This window comes from Bombyx mandarina, chromosome 25 (assembly GCF_030267445.1).
Source record: "Bombyx mandarina strain Sakado chromosome 25, ASM3026744v2".
Classification (NCBI taxonomy): Eukaryota; Metazoa; Arthropoda; class Insecta; order Lepidoptera; family Bombycidae; genus Bombyx; species Bombyx mandarina.
Window position 1 is genome coordinate 1,372,606 of NC_143231.1, and position 21,849 is coordinate 1,394,454.

Consider the following 21,849-nt stretch of genomic DNA (forward strand, 5'->3'; position numbering starts at 1 on the left):
GCAAAGCAAAGACATCCCAACCTTTAGAAAGATAAAGTGCTTTATTGAACCGTCTCATATTCCGTTACTATAGTGTGAATGATAACAACAATGAGTTGGGAGTACATAAAGAGATGTACACACGAGTCGGAACTCACAACTATATTTACAATGTACTTTCGTACGTCGAGACTTTCCAAGTTAAAAGCGGAACGCGATTTTCTTGTTCGTCATTTTTGAGCTCTAAGGTTTAGATAAGGTTTAAGAGAGGAGCATTCCTTTTTTATATAATAGTAACCAGTGGTTCTAACTCCCGATACTACCTTAAGTTGGAATATCTCTGAAAGAACAGCATCGTCCTCACCCCTAACAATGTTATTACTCTTTTAAAGCACGTATGATCGCGATTTGAATTTGGATACATTTTGAGAGTGTTTATGAAATAACTTGTGTTTGTCAGTGTACTCATGTCTGGTAGTAAGCATGAAGCGTCTAGTTTTTTTTATCTCGACTATAAAAAAAACTATTGTTTGGTTTGTAATGATGCTTTGTAATACGAAAACATTACAAATGGCATACAAAATAGGGATTATGTGTCTCTAATCTAATATTATTTAAATTTAACGTTATTGAAAATAAAATGACATGAGTGACAGTTACGAGGGAACGAAACGGATGAGTGACATTAAGCTGGCGGTAGACCTCTTGTGAGTCCGCGCGGGTAGGTACCACCACCTTGCCTATTTCTGCCGTGAAGCAGTAATGCGTTTCGGTTTGAAGGATGGGACAGCCGTTATAACTATACTGAGACCTTAGAACTTATATATATCTCAAGGTGGGTAGCGCATTTACGTTATAGATGTCTTTGGCCTCCAGTAATCACTTAACACCAGGTGGACTGTGAGCTCGTTCACCCATCTCCCATCATCGTCCACACATTTGAGTGATTAAAAAAGTATTCTTGTTTACTTTAGGGTAGTATTTATTTTTCTTCTACCCGCTGCCGCTCGTGCATTGAGGCAGACCCTTCTCATTGTGCCGTTTCCCGATAACCCTGTCGGCGGCGTGACGGAGTGGTGCGGTTATCGCGACCATTGTCCTCGCTCATTGTACGCGCCCCGACGCGACGTCTTCATACCGCTGGGGTCTGCGCTGGGACCTCTACTAACGATTGTAATGCGCGTTACAATTGTTTGTCTCTTTTGATTACTATCTGATCGTTAAATAAATAGCTTCGAAATATTTGTTACTTTGTCACGAATTAGTATGGAAATACACGCACTGGCGGTAGGACGTCTTGTGAGTCCGCACGAGTAGGTACCATCACCCTCCTATGTCTGCCGTGAAGCAGTAATGCGTTTCGGTTTGAAGGATGGGGCAGTCGTTGTACTGTAAAAACTGAGACCTATGAACTCATATATCAAGTAAATTAAGCTATACCAAAAATTTCAATCGCTTATTCAATTGATATGATGAACTGGAATTCCAATAGTGCATTTTTTTATTGCTTATGTGGGTAGACGAGCTCACGGCCCATCTGGTGTTAAATGGTTACCGGAGCCCATAGACATCTACAACGAAAATACCGCGACCCACCTTGAGATATTAGTTCAAGGTCTCAAATATAGTTACGACGGCTGCCCCACTCTTCAAACCGAAACGCATTACTGCTTCGTGGCAGAAATAGGGAGGGTACCCGCGCGGACTCACAAGAGGTCCTACCACCAGTAATACAATCTAATGCCGCTATATATGGTCCTTCGATCCTAATAAGAATCAGCATCATGTTGGAATTTAGGACAATGGAAATTTATTGATAAACAAACACCCTACAAAAAGCTAACAAATTTTGTACGAGCCAAACGAGGGCCCCCGGAAGAGGACTCCAACAAAAATAACCCTATCACGAAATAAAAAGCTGCCTCTGGCGGGAAGCTGCACCTGGGCGCCGAAGGCCCTGTCTTGGCAGCTATCCCGCAATTATTTAAAGTGTTAAGTTTAAACAGGGTGGTGCATTATGAAAATGGCTTCAGGAGGCCTCCCCCACCCCGAGCGCCCGGGGCTAAGTAATTGTTTCATGAGCTTCGAAGCTATACAATGTTTGAGTTTAAAAGTTGAAGTAATCATTCGGATGTTGATATCAAGAAACGTTATTCGGAGAAGCCGTCTCTTATTTCTTGAGAGGAGCGTTCTGACATGAAATGTGTGGACGCGGCTAACAGAATTTGTAAAAGACACCACTATTCATGTTAAGGCTGAAATCAAACCCGCAAAATTATAATTTACGTAATTACTGGTGGTAGGACCTCTTGTGAGTCCGCGCGGGTAGGTACCACCACCCTGCCTGTTTCTGCCGTGAAGCAGTAATGTGTTTCGGTTTGAAGGGTGGGGCAGCCGTTGTAACTATACTGAGACCTTAGAACTTAAGTCTCAAGGTGGGTGGCGCGTTTACGTCGTAGATGTCTATGGACTCCAGTAACCACTTAACATCAGGTGGGATGTGAGCTCGTCCACTCATCTAAGCAATAACAAAAAAAGGCTTAAGACTGTGAGATATCTTCAGTGCATTGGAATAAAGGTTATTTCACTCTACAAATGAGGAATCCATTACTTTGACGTGGAAATTAGGGCAGGTTCAATCGGTGACCGTTGCCAATTCATGTTTAGTGCTTCCAGAAACGCGCTACAATGAAAATGACTTCATATCCATAGTAGAATAAACACACCATCATTTATGTTATCGGTTTAACATAATACCTCCAATATCTTTGGTTTTTGGGACACAAAATAATACAGCATCAATATGTACGTATGAATTTTCCTCGGAGGCTGCCGGGACAGGATTGGCGGTCCGCCAGACATGTGTCTACGATTTGATTGGGCAGCCTCTCTTGGGCGGATTGCATTGAACGATATTCGCTCCAACCGATATTAAAATACACCTTATTGTTATGAAATACCGTATTGAATTTATCCTCACTTGATGTACGGCGCTGACTCTCATACCAAGTCCGGGCCTGCAAGATCTAAGCGCTCTCAAAAAATAATCATTGTGGGTTCCTTGTAAAGCTCTACGGCGAAAAAACTGAAGCTTAATATGTAAGGGCGGAGAAACTAGACTATACCATTGATGGTTTGAATCCCATACCAACAATTCTGGATACATAAATGTGGCTTGAACTAGGAAATTGTTGATCGCGAGTTTTGATATAGCTGTCATTGTATTATGTCACTGGAAAGGTCGAGGGCAAGCGACCAAGAGGCAGGAACCCGACCCGTTGGACGGACCAGATTCGTGCAGCCCTGGATACCACAGTGCACGATGCTCTGCACTCAGCTGCAGATAGGAACAGATGGCGGTGCACTATAAAAAACAATCTGTTTCAAGGCCATGACCACGACCCTCAGTAATGAGGAAACCGACGCAAGGAGGAGACTGAACGAACTATGTAGAATTACTACTACATAGTATAAAACAAAGTCGCTTTCTCTGTCCCTATATCTGTCTGTCCCTATGTATGCTTAAATCTTTAAAACTACGCAACGGATTTTGATGCGGTTTTTTTTAATAGATAGAGTGATTGAAAAGGAAGGTTATATGTATAATAACATCCATTAAATAGTATAGAAATCAATAATAAATTACAGTTACCGAAGCGAAGCGAGGGCGGGTCGCTAGTTAAATAATATTGAAAAGATTTAAATTTTTGGTTACAGCGTGCAGCAGAAAAAATCCTTATTTTTTTATTGCTTAGATGGGTGGACGAGCTCACAGCCCACCTGGTGTTAAGTGGTTACTGGAACCCATGGACATCTACAACGTAAATGCGCCTCCCACCTCGAAATCATTTCACCAATCTGAAAACTGTTTTAGAATTTTCATCACCATTTTCGATTCTTCGTCAGTTAAGCGCCATCAATGTATATTAAGCTTTTCGTACTTGACAGAAAGTTCAAATTCACTAAAATTTCTTGTAGCGCAAGCATTTTGAGAGTGCATTTAGACTAAGTGAAGTTGCTAGGATAATTCAGTCTGTCTAGACCGAAACGCGCCCGAGTTTTAAAGCTTCGCCTGAAATATGGGGATGAGGCGACTAAGTGGATAGACTCGTGCCGCGGAGATTACTCCAGAAATTACTATGTATGTAGTTGTATTTTTAATTTTAAACTTTAATAATGAAAATTTTGTATTATTAAGACAGGTATACGAATTCTCGACTCTCTTATTACTGATGCTGTAGAAAATACATTGGTGTAACAGTTATATTACTCTTCAAGTGGGAAAACAAAGCTTCGTGCTTCTAGAAATATCCATATGCATATCGTCTGCAACCAGTGAAAATGGAATCTCAATCCAAACAACAGTTTACATTGTGAGGGCAACACTATTTACAAAAAAGTCGTTTATATTACATAAATAACGTGACTTATAATCACGTGGGTCCCAATTAGGTACCTCGTTAGTAAAAAGATTCTAATGGCAAATTATCTCGTTTGTAATTATACTTTGTTCATAAGGTAAGTCGTTCGTCTTGTGAGTCTATTTCCGCCTTGAAGCAGTCATGAGTTTTGGTTTGGAGAGTGGGGCAGCCGTTGTAACTATACTGACACCTTAGAACTTATATCTAAAGGTGGGTGGCGCATTTACGTCCCAGGTCGCACGAGCGTAACGAGTAAATCAATCATAGAATCCTTCGCTTGCTCGGGACTCAAAATCAGCACTCGAAACAAAAAACAACTTTGCTCTCTTGTTGCACAACTAACTATTCGTGGCTTTGCGCCGCCATAGCAAACTAAATATTACCGTTTATTTAAGCCGAAATCGGTCGCGTTGCTTTAACTTAACGAATGGCTTGCTTAATGAACACACAAAAGGCATACGTTCCTATTATTAAATAAACAGACACGCTCAGTCAATAACATTGACTTGCAAACATTCAAAAACGCGTTTTATAATTCAAATGAATTGAAACCGTAAAATCACATTTGGTAAGCAACAGCGCAATTACACTAATCCTTATATACGTATATTTGCATAAATATACAACGGACGAAGCAAGGAAATCCCCTAGTATTATCGTCGATACTCGAGGGTAGTCCATAGGTACCAGGCGTCCATAAGCGCGGGGTGGTCAGCATGTCTAATCGCGCGAGAGGCGTTATCTCGCCCGGGTTAATCGGCCGGCGGGCTCTGATTAGCTAAGCTCTTCCCGTATCTACGCTCCTAGTACCCGAAATTATGTAGGCACGACTTGTTTCGACCCTACGGACCCTTCAGGCGAAATGCGATAGCCCACGTCGAGTTGATTGGTCACTGGAAATTATTATATCTCGGTATGCTTGTGAGTCAATTAATTATTCATTAGTTTTATCGGCTGTTTGTTTTCTAAGTTTCACTATTTTTATGTATTTATTGAATTCAGCTTTTATTTTCAATTATTTTGCTACATTGGAACTTCACCCGGAATATCTGGGGTAGGATTCTTAATACACAAGTCTTTGGAGGAGACCTTTACCTAAACCAGAATTTCTTGTTAATTTATATTTATTTTAATAGGTACACGTACTTATATTACTAACATAATTTAAGCTAACTTTCCAACAAAAGTTATATTTGTTATTTAATGTAACATTATAATACACCTAAGATTGTACAACAAGAAATAAAAAGGCTTATCCATACTAATATATAAATCTACAATGGTTTTTACGGATGTTCCGTTATAACTACCGAACCATGCATCCGATCGACTTGAAACTTGGTATCCATGTAGAAAATACATCTACTTAATGGATAGACTAATGTTTATATGAGTGTTGGACTCCCTAATAATATTGAAGTGAATTTTAAATGACCAGCGAGTACGGCTAGTTATTATTATTATTGAATTCAGCTGCCACCTAAATAGCATTTGACTTTATAAAATATTACAATCTACGTTTATATGTAGTATAATACAATTATAATCGTTTCACATTTATAACATCTGTACATAAAATACATTAGAAATAAACACGGACCGCTAAATGTATCGAAGCGAGCCGGCTGAAAAACATCGTAAGCCCGCATAACGGGACCCGCTGAGCCGGCAACTAAATTGTTTAAGCACACATGCGAAATAAATGAGTAATGGTTCTAAAACACGAAAATTAAACGTCAAAATACCAGGTTAGCATAAACACGGAGAGCTGTCGGCCCTGGCACATGACCGATAATTCATAGGCACGGAGCGGGATGCAAATGTGCGCATTATCAGCGGGCCGCACCCGCCAACGTTTGTGTATGCTAATCATTCGGTTATTAAAATTAAATAAATATACCTTCGCTCGATTTACCGGCGTTCGGGCCTACGAGAGCTACCGCGTCAATCGTGAATAATTCAACCCAAGACTCCCAGATAGATATTATTAATACGCTTTTATTAGCTTCAGACGTGTGTATGTTTGTCACGGAATCTTTGAACATGATTTTGACCCCCTTCAAAACGTCGGATTAACTCCAAATTTGGTATACTTATTAAGGATCGATGAAAATTCAATATAAAAAAAAAATTGAAAAAATTGAAATTCAACTAAAAAATGAAAAATAAAAAAAGATTAAAAAAACTAACAAAATACGCTTTTATAGAAAATACAACTAAAAAATAGAAAATAAATTCTATTAAATTTGAATTAAAAATAGTGTAAGTAAAAATGATTTTACTGTAAAAAAGCGTAGGGTGCTTTTCAGGATATTAACAAAGCGGAAAATACGTTAGTATTTTACTACTATTATTTATTTTCTAACTAAACTATTAAGAATTAAATTTATTCAGTGTTTCACACGGGCCGCGTCGTATGCAAAACACAAAAGATATCCAATTTCATTGACTAGGAGCGCATAAATTGTAAGAGCTGCGTTCAATTAACTCGATAGTATTGAAAGCGGCTCGGAGCGATCATTTAGCTGGAAATCTTATTGGATCTCGTCCACTTTTACTATTTTGTTCTTCGCGGAGGCGAAAAGAGGCAAAAAAATAACGGAGCTTGGGTCGGGGAGTTCTCACAATCTAGATATATGGGCGAGTTAAGATGCACATCTAAATAGCCTCTGCGGCCCTGGTACCTAACTTTAGATTACTTGCACCAACTTCTACCGACTTTGCCGGGGAAAATGCAAAGTTTTCCCCGTGTTAGGAAAAATTTCCGCTTGTAACCCATTCAGTTTGACTTGAATTTACTGCTCGAGTTCGGTGTTGCCTGAAAATCATATGTTTACGTGGAAAAACAAAAGTTTGTCACTTGTTAGTTTAGGATTGGATTATCCTATACTATTATATATTTGGTTATACGAAGGGAATTATGGACAATGAAAAAGGGTTTGCAACTTTGATTCAGTCGTAGTTAGTGGTAGATATGTATTATTATATTTGTAGATTCGTTTATTTTTAACTTACTTTTTAATGCCTTAAATGCGTTGACGATTCCACTTGATTTCCGGTTACGGGGGCCCATAGACATCACTAAGTGAATACCGCGGCCGATCTTGAGGCCTGTCTTACTCTTCGAAGCGGAACTAATGACTGATTCGCGGCAGAAACAGCAGAAACCTCGTCCGAATATCCCCCTCCCCATACATTCATTAGAATTTAGTATTTAGAATATTTTTGAGTCAGGATTATACATGTTCTTGTCTCAAGACTTTTGTTTGCATTAATAGCACGGTAACATTTATTGTCCGAAGATTGATTGAAGATTGTTGAATATGAAATTATCCTAAAGCTAATCGCGAAGGAAACCGCGTGAAAAACCTAATCAAAACCATATCCATTCACCTAGTTAAATTCTGTTCGACTGAAAGCCCAAAACAGAAAAGCTCAAGTTTGTTATTGACGGTTCGTGTCTCTGAGAGCTTTAACTTGAAGGTTTTGTCGAGGGTCGAGACATTTCGTATTCATAACAAACATTTGAATCTATCGTATCTTCAACTGTCGACCGAGCAATAGCTAATGTTATTGTTTGGCCGACTTCAGCAAAATAAGACGAGTATATCATGAACATAGTAAAAGTTGATTAAATGTGGATTAATAAGAATTATCACATTAGTTTTCAAATAAAAATAGAATCATCAAAATCTAACTAGAAAAAAAAACTAAGATGACAAACACAAAAATTTCTCGAATTGATAGCCTCCTAATTTTTTTAAGTCAATTAATCTTAATATGTAAAGCGTGTCGTATATTACACATGGCACCCTATGTAAAATACAGAGACCGGGGACCAATCCACATTGAGCTTTAATTAGAAGCTTTATAGATTTTTTTTAATGTAATTTTATATTTTCTATTTTTCTAGTATCTTAAAATAAAGCGCTTGGTTTACCAATGCATGCAATCAGTACCTATAATTTTCTTAGCATTTAGTGTGAGATCAATGTATATGCTATTTGTGATACTCTGTGCTAATATGTAGTATGTTGGTACCCAATAAATAAAATAAAAATAAAATAGACTTCTAACAATATACGCCTAGCTTGATTCGCCACTAAGAAATACAAAGTTCCAACTTCTAATAGTCATTGCACGAATGCACTCAATTGCAATATGACGTAAGAACGTGCTCAAGTCGGTCTGTATTAAAAAGACAAAAACAAAACTATTCGTTCGCCAAAAGACAATTCGTCTTAATTACATAATATAAAGGTAAATAATAAATTTGCATTGGTCGTAGGTAGAATATATTTCATTTTAATTTAAAAACATTAAACTTAAGTTTGACATTAGAGATAAGGGCCGAGAAATGTCAGCTGTCATTAGGAACCATTTGCCAACGTCTTAATTAAATATTATGTACATGTAAAAATTTTGCTTGTTTGTTTCTTCGTTAACGGGTTGACATTTACAAGAATTGACCGTGTGCAGGTGTAAACTATTTATCTAAGAATGAAAACAACTGGCTTTAGATTAGTAATACGACTCTGTAAATAATTAATTACCAAAGTAAAAAAACATTTTAAAAGCAAGTTAGCGTTTGACAATTGACAGATACAATCAAATGACTTCTATTTTAAATACACATTCTCTTACACACGATGACAAATGACTATCGTCGCTTGAAAGTTAATAATGCCAGGCCATTGAATATTTAAAAAAAAAAATACCGCCATTTTTCTTAAGACAAAGGACTGTAGTTTCTATTAGATTATTTAGCAGTTGTTGCCATCTCAGCTGAGCGGCAGAATTAGCTAGAAAGATGGTAACTCATTGTGTGGGCTTACAAGCAGTCCTATCATTAAAAAAAAAGGGTGCGTGTACTTATGTACGCGCGTAAGAAGTTATACTTTATATATTTTTTTTTTTTTTGATATTGAATAATTAATAATAAATATTTAACGTTAATAATTTAATAATATTTAGTATGAATTATATATATTAAATAATAATTTTGTCGTTTATATTACTAAATAATACATACGGATAGCTAACCTCAATTGTATTGGAGCACTTGTGGCTTCAACTTCATTTCTGTTAATTTTGTGTCACACGCATCGTAAAATTTCACTCTCATCAATTTTTCATAACGCTCCTAAAGAAGTATAACTTCAAAATATACATAAAAAAATGGGTAATAATCAATCGTCAATCAATCCTCAGCAAATCAAAAGGTTCGGTCATCGCGAATCAACCTGAATTTAGAGATGGCGGCTCCATCTAATCTCTTACGTGGCTGCAGCGCACATATCTTTATATAACACTATATTAAGCCATAACTTACGTTCGCAATATAAGAAGGAGCCCCGAGTAGGTAGCGCTGGTTTGATTAATGTATTCGAAGATCTCGAGCCGGTATCAAGTACCCCGCCAAATCTAGGGGTATATTAAAAATACGATATTACGCACCACCTGCAACATCTCAAGCCGGCTTAGCGAAGATATATCGTTACCGTTACGGAGTTTCAATTTTATTCCATTATTTTTCTTTACAAAACATTGTATTTTCATTGTATCCGCGTTTGTTTGATGACGTAAGTTTGTTTTAACGCTCTCAATAATTACTTTTCGGCGTCTGAAAGTTTCTGTATATCAAAACAGATGCGTTGGAAAACTCGGAATTCGAATTCAAAATCAGTTCTGTGAGTTTTGATGTCATGTAACATATTTGTTATTGGAAAGTAAACTCTGGAACCGATTCTAAAAAAGCCACAATCTTAAGAAAAAAAATAGAAGATTGTTTATGAACGCGACGTTCACAGATTTTTTTAATGATTTTGTAATGTCACCGATAAATCTTGATATATTTGCCTCAAATCGTGATATACAATCTTTACAAAAATAAAAGTATGTGTTACATGTGTGCGCATATTATAGTCACGCGCTAAAATATCGATTTGTCTTACGAGATGCGCTAGCGGGGATCAATTAAAAAAAATCGATAACAAATTATTAATTTGAACATAAGATTATCTAGATGCCTATGATCTAGCTAGCCGACTCATACAACTACTATACGATAATTGGTAATTATTGATTACAAAAATTTAATTTCTATATAATTATTTCTTTCGATTTCAACATTACATAAACCAACAAAATTATCATATATCCTCTTTGGTCCGTTCGCAATCTTCGCGAAACACTGCGCCGGTAATAATAACGCTAGTTAGCATCGAACAAGCGTAGCGTGATGATGCAACATGATCATAAAGTACTAGGGCAGCATAGAACACAGGAGGTCGCTACAGGAATTCCTAGAGAGCTGGTATTGAGTTACGTGCCTATCGAGTTCCCTTTGAGAACGACCGCCGGTAAAATCGTTTTATCCGAGGATATATTGTAATACCAGATACACGAACGATAATCCGAGATAATCTCAGATAACTTTATTGAAAATAGAATTTAAAATGTCCGTAATGTTGTTGGGACGCGTTCTGCACGATAACGTAAGTATTCCGTGATAACAGAATAAGGGTGGCGCGTCATTTGTATGTTCGAGTGATGATCTTTACGCCATTTTTACCCACAAAAAAATTGTTTCTCAATTTTCCCAATTTCAGCGTCGCGCTGAAATCACAAGGCCCCTTATTTAATGCGAAGGGTACACCGTAAGTTTTACTTTTAGACGGCGAGGGCAAATTGCAGGCGAATCCAGCTGTATGAGAATTTATTAATATTGGGAAAGCGTTGGACGCAGGGAGGGCGAAATTAACCCTCGGAAAGGTTTATTCTGGTTTCGTAACTATAATAAACGGTCATTTATGAGTTGACAATGTGGAAGGTTTTTGCTTCGTCTACAATTGGCTGAGGACGGACAACTAATTGGATGAATAGAATGATGGAACTGATGCCTGTAACTCTGATTGATAAGACAGCACGCAGTCAACATATGCTGAAATGGATGTCGAGTTAGTCGCTCAAGAAAAGCCAGACCCAAGACAAATGTTCTAGATTATTGTTTTTGGTTTAAGCGCAAAAATGTTTCTTTTTTGCGTCAAAAGGCTTACTTACATTTAGAGAAAAAAAACCGCTGAACCGGTATTCAAATTTCAATTTGCCGATTCAAGGAGCGATATCGTGCGTCAGTTCCGTCTCCTTCTAACTTCGGTAACGTCACAACGACGTCATCTCACCTCCACATTCTATTTCCTGCAGATTTCCGGCGGTCCGGTTTAACGTCGCCGACTTAAAAAGTGGGTAGTTTTCGGAAATCTGGCCAACGGACCGCCGGAAATGATTTCTGTCGTCGGCTCCGCGGGATGCCTTCACGGATGTTTTCGAGATCCCCGTTTATTGTACGTGAGCTGTATACGTTTTCGTGAAACATGCATTTTCTGGTGCGACACTACATTGCAATGAATAGATAGCTGCTTCATTTTCGCAAACCTCTTCCGAGTGCTGGGAGTGAAGTGCTTAAAAACATTCGCGTATATTTAATCTATATACCCTGCTTATTTATCACTAAGTATTGGACGTATAGAAAGACCACTTTTCGTTTTCATCTACAGAAAGGTTTACACAAAGAACTAGGTATATAATAACTTCTTTCGGCGCGCACTGTGCGGTACCGTGGGTTTCGTGGAGTCGGAGTGGTGGGGCTCGATGGGGTTTAGTCGGTAGTCGTTCTGCAGGGCAAGTGCTTCGCGCGCCTTTTTCAAGGCGTAGTCTCCTGTGAGAAATTGGGGCAGGTGAAGGACCTCGGCTCTTCTCTTCTCCCCTTCTTCCTCTCAGTAGGCGCCGGAGTTCGACATAACCCGGTCCGTTACCCCCCTCGACCGGGTATCCGTAAATGGATTCCCCAGCGTTAAAAAAAAAAAAATAGGTATATAATAACTTCTACTGTTACATTTTTAATTAAAATGTATTTATCTCAGTGTCACATTTTTCAATTAGACCATCAATAATGCATGCCATCGACTGCCTGCGATTGGAGGAGGCATCAAAAGACGGTAGTTGTGCACGTAGTCCAAACGAAAACATTTATATTGAAGGAGAACAAAAGCTAATATGCTCGGTTAATTAATACCCGGTTATCCGATATCGAGGGCCCTGATGGAAGGGTTGCGATGTTTGCCCGGGCGGTCGGCTTCCAACTAGATTATGCACAAGTTTGCTTAGGACACTCGACACTTTCCCACGCAGAAGCTTTGGCAAATGTAGTTGTGGTCGCAAAAACAGCTCACGGAACTTTTCGAACTTTTTTTTGTAACTTTCATTGGAGACGATACGTTTTGATTGTACTACGTAAAATTAGATATCAGTATAATAGTTTACAATATTCTTTTAATTCTTTACCTCAGTGTGACTATGACTATATCAGCCATATTCGAACGTAGATAAAATTTTCCGTCTACGGACTACAATTGAGTAAAGGCGTTCCCGCTGTCTATGATCTCTGGTAGCCGCTTAATATCTAAAGGGTCCTGAGCTCACCTGCCGATCTATTTCAACTTCAACGTAAAAACCAGCAAAGCATTAAATTATTAATAGAATTACTCGGTCTTATTGATATTTTATAATAAATATTATACGCGGTTACTTAATTAATTTGAAGCCGTTCATTACATTCCTACGTAGCTCATAATTATTGAATAATTAATATTTGCATAACGGTTACAAGAAAACGATGACAAGGTTAATGACCAAGTCAACATGTCAATCAACTATGAATTTAGCATTTCAATGTCGTCGCCGTGTTTGTTTATCGGTTAGGAACTTGATACTTGGTTATAAGGTGGTTAGGCGTCAGATATAGGCACAGGTGGGCATCACGAATCCGCCTATATCTGCCGTGAAGCAGTAATGCGTTTCGGTTTGAAGGGTCTTAGAACTAATGTCTCATGATGTGTGCCGGAATTTACGTTGTAGACTTAACACTTAACACCAGGCGAGCTCGTCAGCCCGTCAGCAAAAAACCAAAAAAACACCTAAACTCTATATTTTCGCATTCGATTTTTGGACAACACTAATGGCAGGGTCAGCGTACCCTCCCTCCCTCTGAGGAGGGTCGTTAAGATAACGTATCTCTCTCGGAGTGGACACCGGCTCGGTTACTTGCCGAAACACGATTTGCTTTCGCCAAGATACAATATAGAGTATGTATGACAGTGATAAAAACCTAGACGAGTGTAATATTTTTGGTTTGCGTTAAATATTCAATAGTAACGACGGTTGAAAAGTCATTTGGTTTTAGAGTAATTTCCGTTAACACGCAACATTTATCTTATTATTATTATTTTTTTTTTTTTTTTTTATTGCTTAGATGAGTGGACGAGCTCACAGCCCACCTGGTGTTAAGTGGTTACTGGAGCCCATAGACATCTACAACGTAAATGCGCCACCCACCTTGAGATATAAGTTCTAAGGTCTCAATTATAGTTACAACGGCTGCCCCACCCTTCAAACCGAAACGCATTACTGCTTCACGGCAGAAATAGGCAGGGTGGTGGTACCTACCCGTGCGGACTCACAAGAGGTCCTACCACCAGTAAACAGGAGGTCCTACCACCAGTAAACAAGTAAAGTAAAGTAAACAAGTAAAGTAAAGTAAATTATAATAATAATTAAAGGTCCGTTTTATTTGGTGTTTAGAATCACAATTCGAAATTTTAATTGAACTTCAATTATGTTTTATTATTTTACTAGCTGACCCGGCAGACTTCGTAGTGCCTCAATCGATAAATAAAAGACCTAAGCTTTTGTATAAAATAAACTTAAAACAAACAAACGGAACCCGTCCGACGGGGGACACATCAAAGGAAAAACAAAATTGTTATTTTTATTTAATTCCTCAGCTTGTAAACTGTTGCTGAAAATTTCGGTTTTAACTATTCCATTATTATCGTCAACCTAAACTATAAATGACACAGATTTATTGGCGATACACGCGTGCAACCTGCCTTTCGTTGATGGTAATATACCGACAACCTTCCTCGAAGTGTGGACAATGACTGCACTACACACGACAATGCAAAGATTGCTCGAATAGAAAACAAACAAACGATGCTACGAAATTTAATTACCAGATGTCTATTAAATTATAAGTATCCAAATGAGCCATTTTATCTAACGCATCACATGAATTTTAACCGACTTTATAAAAGGACGTTATCAATTCGAAGAGATGTTTCCTTTTTAGCTGTATTTCTCCGTGAGAACTAAATCGATTATGTTTATATATTCGATATTTAAAAAATATATATATTGTAAGGAATGCCCTACAAAAAGGGTATAAAACCGGCGTGCAGCTCCGTCACCCGCGCATTTGTCGGTTGACATTCGTCGAGAGAACATCGTTCAAAGACTTTAAGTGTTAATTTAGGAAACACGAATTTTATAATAATGTTGAGGGTACAGTGCCTATAAATAGCAACGCCTTTGCTCGAAACATTCATTCGATCGGCGGCGTTCGTGAGAGAAGGTAGTCGTGGACGTGGTGTGCGTGAGTCATTGTTTTAAGTCTCTGTATACGTGTCCTAATTGTTATTTTTTTTAAATGGTTTTTCTTCTGATTCCTAATATCAGAAGTGAGATAAAGGACTCAAATAGCCCACAGTAGCGTAAAACTCTGAACTTTGTTTTGTTTTACAAAGACTGCTTACTTTGATGCTTTCATACTTTATTTGTTATTTTTCTTGTGTGATTGCAAATTTTAACTGTGATAATGAGATATACTGAAACTCCTAGTACACGGAGGCGACCGTCTCGAGATGATTCTCGTAATCGAAAACGATATTATGCTTTCGCGATCACAGAGATGATAGACAGAATCGCGATACGAACGATGCGCTCGCGCACGATAGACCTGTCGCGACACGTTCTAACGATAAGGAGCACGCTGAACAGACCACCAATATTTTACGGATAATTACGACTCCCATGTCGAATATCGTTGGTTCGCAACAAGGCCACGTAGAATCTAGTATCCCTGGTTCTAATGCTCTACCCTCTCCAGTGCTTTAATGGAAGCAATTAAAACTTTGCAACCCTCAAGGTCGCAAAATTATTACATATCGTATTTTGACCCATCGATTAATAATTTTCATTGAAGTTTGTGCGAAAAAGTAGAACGCGCCAGAGAAGTTAACGCGTGGAACGACCACGAATGCTTATCGCGAGTGGCATCATGTTTAAGGGACGATGCTAGGGTTTGGCTGAGTGAATGGGTTACTTCTGATAGAACTTTGAACTTTAATAGTGATACGGGGCATAATGGGCCCTCAGGTTAGAGCCGCGAACACTAATCTACTCACGATTTGATTTCATTTTTTAGTGGAGGTCAGGTTAGGCCGAGTCCTCATAGGGTTCAGGCACTAAATGAGTCACCAGTGACTCGTAATGTCACACAGGTAGATAATTCTTGAGGTTGACTGCATACTTCCGAAGGTGATTTCGGGACTATGTTGGCAAAATGGTCAATTCCACTTTTGAGATTACAGCTCATTCTGAACATCACAAAATGCAAGACAACAGACATCCGACCTGCAGCTTCTGGTAGAAAAGACGCCACTACACCTGTGGTGAGGACTCTAAATACTGATGTCACGACTGAGGTGTATCGTTCGAGGTGAGTTCGTCGAGAACTAGGTCGAGGTAGAGCTCATCAATTGGTACCACGAAGTGAAAAGCGATATGATGCTCGCGTGGATGGGCACCGACGAGCAGCAGCCGTTTTGAATGTCGATAATCTTGTTTTGGTAATAACTCAGTCTACAGGAAATCTAGATCCGGCAATCTGTGGACCTTACCGAATGGTGAGGATTGTGCCTCACGGGCATTGCCGCCAGCTCGGGCCCCTCGATGAATCCTGCGGCAGTAGCACGCAAGCGACGTGCCGGTAGCTGCGTAATATCGGTCGGCAGGTAAACTTGATTCCGGCATGCGTGGCTCGTATAAGGTTGTCGAAATTCTACCCAGTGGACTCTATCCTACGGCTGCTCAATGGCAGTTATGGCAAAACTACGCAAGCAGCTGCACAATATATGGTGTCGTGGCGGGGCGAGTGGACCCCTGAGACGTGTGCTGCCTTCTTTGAGAGTCAGTAAAGTTAATAATGATCATTGTTCACAGATATACGTATTCCTATGGTGAACCTGAAGGGTGAGCTATAGATGATTGCTCTCTAGTTACGTATCCCTCACTCGGAGTCACGGTGAGATGCCTCAATACGATTGGCCTAGGCTGGCGTATTGAGAAGCCTCGGCACGTTTGAGTATGGTCGGCGTGTCGGGAAGCTTCACACGTTTGAATAAACTCTGCGTGTGGAATGCACTCGTACGTTTTTAATACGATCTTCGTACGAGTGGGTCTGGGACCATTTTACGTATCCCTCACTCGTGTGATTAATCCTACACGGTGAGATGCCTCAATACGATCGGCCTAGACTGGCGTATTGAGAAGCCTCGGCACGTTTGAGTATGGTCGGCGTGCCGGGAAGCTTCACACGTTTGAATAAACTCTGCGTGTGGAATGCACTCGTACGTTTTTAATACGATCTTCGTACGAGTGGGTCTGGGACCATTTTACGTATCCCTCACTCGTGTAATTAATTCTGCACGGTGAGATGCCTCAATACGATCGGCCTAGACTGGCGTATTGAGAAGCCTCGGCACGTTTGAGTATGGTCGGCGTGCCGGGAAGCTTCACACGTTTGAATACGCTCTGCGTGTGGAATGCACTCGTACGTTTTTAATACGATCTTCGTACGAGTGGGTCTGGGACCATTTTACAGGCATCACTGGTAACCAAATGCAGAAGACACTTAACGAAGGGCGACGCACACTGGCCCTTGGATAATAACAGGAATATGCGCATTAAGGATGATTGCTACTGCGCGCACTGCTCGCGTGCCGCTGGCTGCGCGCGCTCATCTACTTCTGGCGCGCATACTGCGCGCACTGCTCGCGTACCGCTGGCTGCGCGCACTGCTCGCGTGCCGCTGGCTGCGCGCGCTCATCTACTTCTGGCGCGCATACTGCGCGCACTGCTCGCGTGCCGCTGGCTGCGCGCACTGCTCGCGTGCCGCTGGCTGCGCGCACTGCTCGCGTGCCGCTGGCTGCGCGCACTGCTCGCGTGCCGCTGGCTGCGCACACTGCTCGCGTGCCACTGGCTGCGCGCGCTCATCTACTTCTGGCGCGCATACTGCGCGCACTGCTCGCGTGTCGCTGGCTGCGCGCGCTCATCTACTTCTGGCGCGCATACTGCGCGCACTGCTCGCGTGTCGCTGGCTGCGCGCGCTCATCTACTTCTGGCGCGCACACTGCGCGCACTGCTCGCGTGCCGCTGGCTGCGCGCGCTCATCTACTTCTGGCGTGCATACTGCACGCACTGCTCGCGTGCCGCTGGCTGCGCGCACTGCTCGCGTGCCGCTGGCTGCGCGCACTGCTCGCGTGCCGCTGCTTGCGCGCGCTCGTCTGTTTCTGGCGTGCATACAGCACGTGCTGCTCGCGTGCCGCTGCCTGCGCGCGCTCGCCTGTTTCTGGCGTGCCTATCACACGTGCTGCTCGTGTGCACACTGCACGTGATGCTCGCGAGCCGCCGACTTCCGGTGCCGTACGACTGGCAGTGACGCAGAGGGCGATGTCGCTCAATCTGCGGCCTGCTGCTTCACTCGTTGGGGACTATAATGCCTTTGGTGAGTAGTTCGTTTGCAGTCCTGCTGAGCTACTTATGCGCTCCGCCTGCATTTTCAGGATTATCTATCAGGATGGTCGAGCGGGACGCCCGCCACACGTGGTGCAGCCTCACATCGTGGTTGCAGACTGGAGCTGGGATGGCTGCCCTGCCGAACTCTCAGGAGGCGCGGATCTAACAAGATCTTTCGCACGCTTCCGCATCATCGTTACGAGTGGACCCCAGTTATGTGGTCGAGGACGAACCACAGTCAGGAGAGGCCGTGTAAGGAATGCCCTACAAAAAGGGTATAAAACCGGCGTGCAGCTCCGTCACCCGCGCATTTGTCGGTTGACATTCGTCGAGAGAACATCGTTCAAAGACTTTAAGTGTTAATTTAGGAAACACGAATTTTATAATAATGTTGAGGGTACAGTGCCTATAAATAGCAACGCCTTTGCTCGAAACATTCATTCGATCGGCGGCGTTCGTGAGAGAAGGTAGTCGTGGACGTGGTGTGCGTGAGTCATTGTTTTAAGTCTCTGTATACGTGTCCTAATTGTTATTTTTTTTAAATGGTTTTTCTTCTGATTCCTAATAATATGTATAAAAAGAAATGCTGTTCGTTGGTAGTCGCATCGCTTGAGGACGGCTCGTTTCGACTGTTTTGGTCTTTCTCTCCTCCTCGTCCTTGCGTCGATAATCCTCAGTGCTGAGGGTCGTGGCCTCCTCTAATAACTTTCTCCTGCATCATCTTGCGCCATTCCTGCCTGTCCTCAGCTGTGTGGATAGCAACGTGGACTGAGGTATTTAAATGTTTTTAATTTAATAATTTAGTCTTTGAATGTTCGTAATAGTTCAAATGAAGCTCATGGGACAAAGTCTGTCGAGGCAGCTAGTACAATGCTATTTTAATCATTTGTATAACAAAACCGCGCTCGTCTGATCGCTTGTTATTGATTTCTGGATTTCTACAAACCGAATACGGGCGTATCAATATAATTGGATGTCGGAATGCAAGATCGAGCCAGTCCTGTCCGAAGAGGAAAACGCGATTTCTTTGCTAATAAAAATTGGCTGGAGTCTAGTAACGATCTGCTGAGTTTCAATGCAGTGTTTATGATTTTTAGAACGGTTTGAGCTGAATAAACGAGATCACCTGGAGTTAGGCTGGATTCCATGTCCCCAGCTTGAGCTCAAAGTAAGTTAAATTGTTCGTATAGGAGGGCTGTTTCATCCTTCAGACCTAAATGCTTGCTCACAAGGTATGTCGTACTACTATGCAGTTCAGTTGAGACTACGACCTCACGTCTCGTCATATTCAAGTTGTGACGCCCATAGGACAATTGTCATGGAGGACCAAGCCGCAAAGAAAACTCAACACCCACTTTCGGATCATATAGGGAAATCTTCCATTCGCTTCAGAAACAATAACTTCAGAATTATTCCGATTCTTGATAAAATAATACATATCGCATAACACAGTTCCGAATCTCTCACACGCATATGAAATTCAAACGCGTAGTAAGTGCAGGGAAACGGGCTTGTTTTAAAATTCAAAACGTCCACTCCCGGAATGGACCGTACAGATTGTAACCAATATTGCGGAGAGCGCGCTGAATTTAAATTCCACAATCACATCGATTCGACAGAGCGTGCCCCGGAATCGATTCCCGAGCCGCACTGGCTCCGATACGGCCCTAGCAGTAATCGCGGATCAATCGTTCACAATTCAACTGTAATATTGTTTGTGGTCAAGGACTCGAATGCGGCACCGTGCGTCCCGCGCCCGGCCAGGTGACGGCGCCTGTCACCGAGCGCCATCCAATTTCCCGCGGAGCGTAATCGAATGTATATTTCAAACGTCACGTTGACAGCTGTGCAGTTGCCGCGCGAAATGTGGGTCGAATGCTCTTTCTGCCACAATCCCGTAATATTCCGCGACCGCATTTTGACGCCCGATCCGTGCGGGCTGTAACCGAATTGATTCGTTCGTTCGATGCATTAAAGAGCGTTCCCGTGGCCGGAACCGTTGCCCGGGGAGCCCGTAATGAAAGCACTTAGCGCTAAGCGGAGCAATTATAAGTAATTTGAAGCGCTCGTAATGGACGAGGACAGCGACCGGCAAAAACGCGCGAAACGAAACGCTAAAAGCTTCCTAATTCGATTCGAGGACGGTTAGTCTTTTTAAATTTCGAATAGCGAAGAGATTCGAGATTGAAATTTTCGAAAACGAAACGTTCTTCCATTGTAACGGTAACTTGAAATTGTTCGGCGCCATTAACGAAAACTGTTGTGTATGAGTGAATAAATGAATATTGTTTCTCCTGTACTCTGACCCGTTCTGTACAAATTCATCGTTGTTTCATTAGAAAAACCACGATTCGTACGTTCGCTCACGTATTTCGCAGTCATAAAGAATGTGGGATTCGAATGAAACAGAAAATGGCGGGGGGCTCAGGCGACTTCGGAGCGTCACCTGAACAGCGCTGAGCTTCTTCGGGGCCGGGTGATTTATGGGCGCGGATCCGGACCGGTAATGAAATTGCCCCCCCCCCGCCCCTCCTCGCCCCTGCCACGGCCCCCGCGCCGCGCCTCGACAGATCCCATTCTAGAAATTACTACGCAACACTGGGCCCTGCACTTACAACTGTCGAGACAGCTTGATACACCCATTTACATTTAGTTTTCTGAATAAATTCACAGGAGAATACCGATATAACAGATTTAATTTTGTTATTACAATGAGTTCTCGGATGTTCCGCAAGTGTTACTAGCGTAAATAAAACATTAGTTCATATTGCGACTTGTTCATTTTATCATAATAATTATACACTTACTTAGATCCGTTTGTCTGGATACGTAAGCTAATAAAGTCTAGGTGATGGACACACAAGCGAGTTCACCGACCACTGAGCAGTTACTTACTTACACTACAATATTAATAGCACATTCTAATATGATGAGGTCAAAACGTAAAAAATTTTGAATTTCATAGGAAGACGGTTATCCGATCTTAACACCAGAGCTAGTGGTGGCTCTCTGTCTGAAGTAAGCAAGACGGGTGTTAACAAATAGTGAAACAGTGAAGGGTATAAAAATGCCGACATAATTTTAAGGTGACCCGTTCAGAGAACAACCTCCGCGGAAACAAAAAAAAACCACAATTATTTAAAACGGTTGGTAACACGTGTAAAGTCGACGCACAATACTATTGTTCCTGGGATCGGGATTTAATTGGAAAACGTTCCGGCGCCGGTCCGTGGCCGCGACGGAACCGCGACCGGCTACAGTTCGGACGTTCCGATACGACGACCGGTGCCTTTGTGACCGTACGTACCAATGTTTAATTCACACACTATCATTCTGCTAACTGCACACGTTGTTAACTAAAAACCAATAAGTTTTGTTTGTTAGAATGTACGCTTATTCGCCTCTTTTTTTTATAGCTTATATGGGTGTACGCGCTCACAGCCCACCTGGTGTTAAGTGGTTACTGGAGCCCATAGACATCTACAACGTAAATGCGCCACCCACCTTGAGATAAGTTGTAAGGTCTCAAGTATAGTTACAACGGCTGCCCCACCCTTCAAGCCGAAACGCATTACTGCTTCACGGCAGAAATAGGCAGGGTGGTGGTACCGTGCCGACTCACAAGAGGTCCTACTACCAGTAACCTCTAGCATGAAGTTCACATTGTGTCTATAGACTCCGAGAACCCTTAATTTTCAGCTCGGGTCGAGTTGTTGACTAATGCATTTTGCCCTTATAGGCAGACGAGCATAGC

The 21,849-nt window shown here is 41.5% G+C and overlaps 2 protein-coding genes across 2 annotated transcripts in view; one reads left to right on the plus strand and one right to left on the minus strand.

Annotated features, from left to right (window-relative positions):
• Nucleotides 1–21,849, minus strand: part of hth (Meis homeobox homothorax) — a 347,668-nt gene that overhangs the window by 109,216 nt on the left and 216,603 nt on the right.
• Nucleotides 14,642–21,634, plus strand: LOC149499813 (uncharacterized). Its single transcript, XM_089738693.1, has one exon. The coding sequence runs from the start codon at nt 17,257–17,259 to the stop codon at nt 18,016–18,018; it is 762 nt and encodes a 253-aa protein (XP_089594819.1). The 5' UTR covers nt 14,642–17,256; the 3' UTR covers nt 18,019–21,634.